The 5,144-nt window shown below is 41.9% G+C and overlaps 1 protein-coding gene across 1 annotated transcript; it reads right to left on the bottom strand.

The window, feature by feature from the left end:
• Positions 1-2,869: 2,869 nt before the first annotated feature.
• On the bottom strand, positions 2,870-4,426 carry LOC118037077 (uncharacterized). The gene has a single exon (XM_035042959.1). It carries the CDS (start codon positions 4,424-4,426, stop codon positions 2,870-2,872), a length of 1,557 nt encoding a protein of 518 aa, XP_034898850.1.
• Positions 4,427-5,144: the final 718 nt, after the last annotated feature.

The raw sequence follows: 5,144 nt of genomic DNA on the forward strand, positions 1-5,144 counted from the left end.
TCTTAGGGCAGATCGCTAGTTCCCCACCTAACCTAGAAGCTTGTGTGTGCTTTTAAAAATAAATACAGGTGATGCATGAATCAATTCTATAAAATGCATGGGAAAAAATATTAACAAAAAGATAAAAATGCAAAAACTTAAACACATCAAATACACAAAGCTTAGTCCAATATTGTCAGAAACAGTACCTTCCCCAGTGGAGTCGCCATTCTGTCGCACCCCAAAAAAAAATCTGAAGCGCGCGGCATCGACTGGCGATTTAATTCTCGTTGTTGCATTTGCTTGAATTTGGTTCGTTGGAGTCGCCACCTAGTAATTGATTTCGGGCTACTAGGAAACCGGATGTACTGGTCTTGTCAGAGATTCGCGGGTAAGGGACTGGTTGTGGTTAGGGAAGGTATTAGCACCCCTAACGCACCCTACCTGAGGTAAGCTGCTTCGTGTCTTTGACGTGTTAAAGAAGTTTTAATAATTGTCTTTTCACCGGAAATTAGAAATATCACTTACGTATAAGTTAATAATTCTTAACCGTGATCCGATCAAAAAATTAAATTCTTCTTTAATGTATCTGCAATTTTATCATCAAAAATATATACAAATAAATAAAACAAAAATACAAACACACACATTCACTTTCACTACTTTTATTTCTTTTCTTTTCTTTCTCTTTTTCTTTTCTTTTCTTTTCATTTACATCCACTATACAAATTCAAATTCAAATTCAAATTCAAAACTAAAAATAAATAAATAAAAAATTACATTAATTAATTTAAAAATTACAAAATAATCCTTAGAAACTCCAGAAATTGCAGGGAAGGACTTCTGCCATCAGCTGGAACAGTGGCGGCGCGTCTCCCCATGCGCCACCGTCACTGGCGGCGCGTGGGTTCACGCGCCGCAGCCAGAAAACCCCAGAAACAGGGGGGTCTGGACCGGCTTCGTCGTCTCAGCCCCCCTACGCCGGCGGTGACACCCACCGTCACCTGCAACCACAAGAAAACGCACAAACAGCAGTCCATTTTAAGTTGTTTGTTTCATTTTAGATCTGTTTTTTTCTTTGTTTTGCAGATCTGCGTCTGGTTGCAGATCCGGTGATGCCCAGCTGCGGTGGTGGGTGTCTTCTCCTCCTCTGTTTTGGGTGGTGGATCGGGCGTTGCTGCTGGCCAATGGTGGGGCTGCCGTGTGTTGGAGCCGTTGTCGCGGTGGAACGGAAAGAAAACCGAGGAGAGGGCAGCGGGGCTGCCGCTGTGTTCGGCCAGGTGAGGGAGGAGAAGGACGGCTCTGCTGCTACCACCGGTGGGGGGAACGGCTGGAGCTTGTCTGGTGTGGAGATGGCAGTGGAGAGGGGGAAACAACCGGGAAGAAGACAACGCCTCCGCTGCACAGGGCTGCTGTTTTGGCGGGTTGAGGGCTGGCTTCGGTTGCTCTTTGGCAGGGAAGAGGTGGTCGGCGGGAGGAGATGAAGGGGGTAACAGCGGCTGTGGATGAAGAGGATGAGAGGCTGAAGGAGGAAAAAAATAATCCGGGTGGATTTGGAAGGGCTGTTTGGCCGGTTTCCAAAGAAAAAAAATTCAATTCGGGTGAGGGGCTGTGTGGGGGAGAAAAAAATGAATTGGCTCCGGCGGCTGGAAAAAATTAAAACCAGGGGGGCCGCTGCTCTTCAAAAAAGGATTAGGTTTAGGTTTTTTGTATTTTTTTTTGTGTTTCCAAAATTAACCCCCCCCTCCTTTGTTTGAGTTAAAGACCAGTATTTATAGGCAAAAATGTTGCTAGGTTTTTCAACTTGGTCCCTCAACTTCTTTCTTTTTGTAAATTTTGATTTTTCTTATTTTTTTGTATTTTTTGAAACGAGCAATATCAACGTCGACTCACATGCGGAAAATCAATGATTTTAAAAATGACGCGTGAGACGTCAAACGCGTTTTGAACATCTTTTTAACAATTTAAAATTCTTTTTTAGACGACGTTGAAACTGCTAAAATGACGAAAATATATATAAAAAACATATTTTTTGGATTTTCTTTGTTTTTCTCAATTTTTGGATTTTTTGAAAATATATCAAAACATGGGTCAAAAATTGGGTAGCAACAAACACATTAAGGGCCGAGCCGTTATCGATGAGAACCTTACCGATGAGACAATCTTTGCATCGGACCGTGACATACAAGGGCTTGTTATGTCCAGTTCCTTCAGCGTCGAGTTCATCTTCTGTGAAATATAAGTAATTGGCAGCATGGATCCTCCCTACTAGATGCTCCATAGTCTTTTGTTCAATATCTTGGGGTACGTAGGCCTCATTCAATACTTTTTGCAAAGCATTACGATGCGGCTCGGAGCTGAGTATTAATGACATGATGGAGATCTTGGCAGGGGTCTTCTTCAACTGATCCACTATACAGTACTCACTATGCTTCATCAATTTCAGGAACTCATTTGTTTCTTCCTCAGTCACAGGTTTATTCACCTCAAACTCTTTATCGAGGTCCAACACCTCCTTGCCTTTAGCCTTTCTTTGTTTCTCTAGTTCTTCAGGTGTGAAACAACGACCACTCCTAGTTAGCCCACTTATCTCAGTTCGAAACAGCGGTAAAGGAGTTTCAATATTCGAGGTATAACCATAATCTCCAGGCATCACCCCATAGTCTACTTTGTTTGCATATGAGGGCTTAGTTAATACCAATTTTGAGAGCCCATTAGCTGTTGATTGGACTCTACATTTCCCTTGATTCTCTATCATCTCGATCTCTTCATTATCTCTTGCAGCCTCAATCCTTAGCTCTCCTAAAGTCAACATTCTCGCAACCTTTTGATGAAACTCAATGCATTCATCAATGTGATGCCCTTTTCTTTTTTATGAAATGGGCAAAAATCATTTTCCCTCCACGTAATGTTCAGATGGTTTCTCCAAATGTCCAGATTGTACCAACATCTCGTACAGCCTCGCCATGGTCACTTTTAGCACCTTCTCTTTGCTACCGACTTCCATAGTATTCACTCCACTACCACTTGTAGCATGTTTGGGTAGAGGGTTTGAATTCACATTAGGCGAATCTTCAAAAGTGACCCATCCGATTTTGATAAGCTGTGATACCCTCTTCTTAAAAGCTACACAGTTTTCGATGTTATGGCCCGTATTACCAGCATGGTATTCACAAGTCAACTCGGGGTTGTACCAGGTAGGGAAAGGTGGTTGCATAGGTGGTAGTGGTAGGGGAGCTATATGTCCAATACTTAACAATTTGGCATATAACTCTTTTAGGGTCATTGGCAAAGGTGGCAATGGTTCTTCTGGTTGTCGGTTGTCTCTTCTTTGGTAAATGTTTTGGTTATTGGTCGGGAATTTTATTTGATGGGGTTGTTTTGGGATGGAGGGTTTGGAAAAGTTAATGCTGGTGATTTGGGAGGTAGGTGTTTGGTAGTTTTTTTCTTTCCCTTGGTACCTGCCTTCTAAGTTATTCACCTCAATTTCCTTTTTCTTCCCAAAAAAACCCTTCTTCTCTATAGGTTCTGCAATTCTCCCACTTCGAATTCCTTGCTCAATCCTTTCAGCAATTCGCACAGCATCATAGAAATGCTGGGCTGAGCTACCCATAAGGTGTTCGTAATATGGGGCCCTAAAAGTATTGGCAAACAATGTCACCATCTCCGTCTCTATTAGTGGAGGTTGTACATTGATAGCTTGGTCTCGCCACCTTTGAGCATAAGCCCTCACCGACTCTTGATTTCCTTTTTCCATGGCAATCAAACTTGTCCTATCAGGAGCAATCTCAAGATTGAACTTGTATTGCTTTAAGAAAGCATCTGCCATGTCCGTCCATTTCCTTATCCTAGCATTGTCCAACCTCATATACCAGCTGAGGGCCGATCCTGTCAGGCTATCCTGGAAGAAGTAAATTAACAATTTATCATCATGGATAACTTCTGCCATCTTGTTATAGTAGGAACGAAGATGAGTCTTTGGACATTCCATTCCGGTATACTTAATAAACTCCGGCACTCTGAACTTCTTTGGAATTACGATGTTAGGCACCAAACATACTTTAGCGGCCCTAATTGGATCAAATAAATCATTTCCTTCAACTGCCCTTAGCCTTTCTTCTAATGCAGTCCACTTATCATACCCTTCATGATTAGAGAATTTAACGTCATGTGGATCCTCGTTTGTTAAATCCATTGTAACAGGGATTTGGATGGGCCGAGTGGGATTAGGATGCTGCTTATTTGGTGTATTTTCCCCCACGTTTATAGGTGTGACAGGAATTTGAGCAGCTGCTGGTGCTTCATTAGGTTGAGTAGACGTTCCCTCTCCATCTCTGGCTCTCAAAATTTTCTCTAACATACTGGTTAGGTGCGCCACATCATTCCGAACTCCTTCAAGCTCTCTTTGGTACTGAGCTTCCGGTTGTGACCTTTCTTCGTTTTCCATTCTTTTTCTTTGTCGAGTGTTGTGGATTTTAGAAGGGGGACCTATGTTTCTTAATCTGCAGATGCGTGCATAGATGTATGAGAAAAATGCATGATAGTTATAAGAATGCTTTGTTCATTAGGTATGGATGCAGCCTTCTTGTGAACGAATAATAACCACCACATTATAAACATAGTTTCTTTTGCCACATTGCTTTGATAGGAGTTCTGCCTTTCGAGTCGTTTGCTTGAATCATGTTCACCAAGAGACGGATTTTGCATAAGAAGATGGGTCAACGCCCTTTTCATTAATGCTTGATAAATTCATTACATTTAGAAATAAAAAGAAATACATGTTAATCCCTTTCCTCCATAAACTCTTTAACCAAAGGTAAGAAGGCAAAGCCGCGGTTCTGAATCTTCCCTAGAAAGACATCGGTTTCAGCTAGGCTTTGGCGATAGCGAATGATGTCTCCTCCCACGTTCCGCGCATTGATTCTAATAATTCGAGCATGTGCAGCAGCTTCGTCCATTTGCTCATCTGTCTTGGTCATTTTTTCTATGAGCAACATGTTGGTTCTATTCAAAGCAGTGTTGTTGGCGTCGATTTGATCCTTGTGTTTTTCCATTGTTACTAGCTTCTCGTCTAAATACTTCACCTTTTCACGTTCTTTGTCAAGTTTTATCCTCATAACTTTTATCTCATTCCTCTTAACCGCTAACTCTACTTCAACATCCTC

Source organism: Populus alba, chromosome 17 (genome assembly GCF_005239225.2).
Source record: "Populus alba chromosome 17, ASM523922v2, whole genome shotgun sequence".
Classification (NCBI taxonomy): Eukaryota; Viridiplantae; Streptophyta; class Magnoliopsida; order Malpighiales; family Salicaceae; genus Populus; species Populus alba.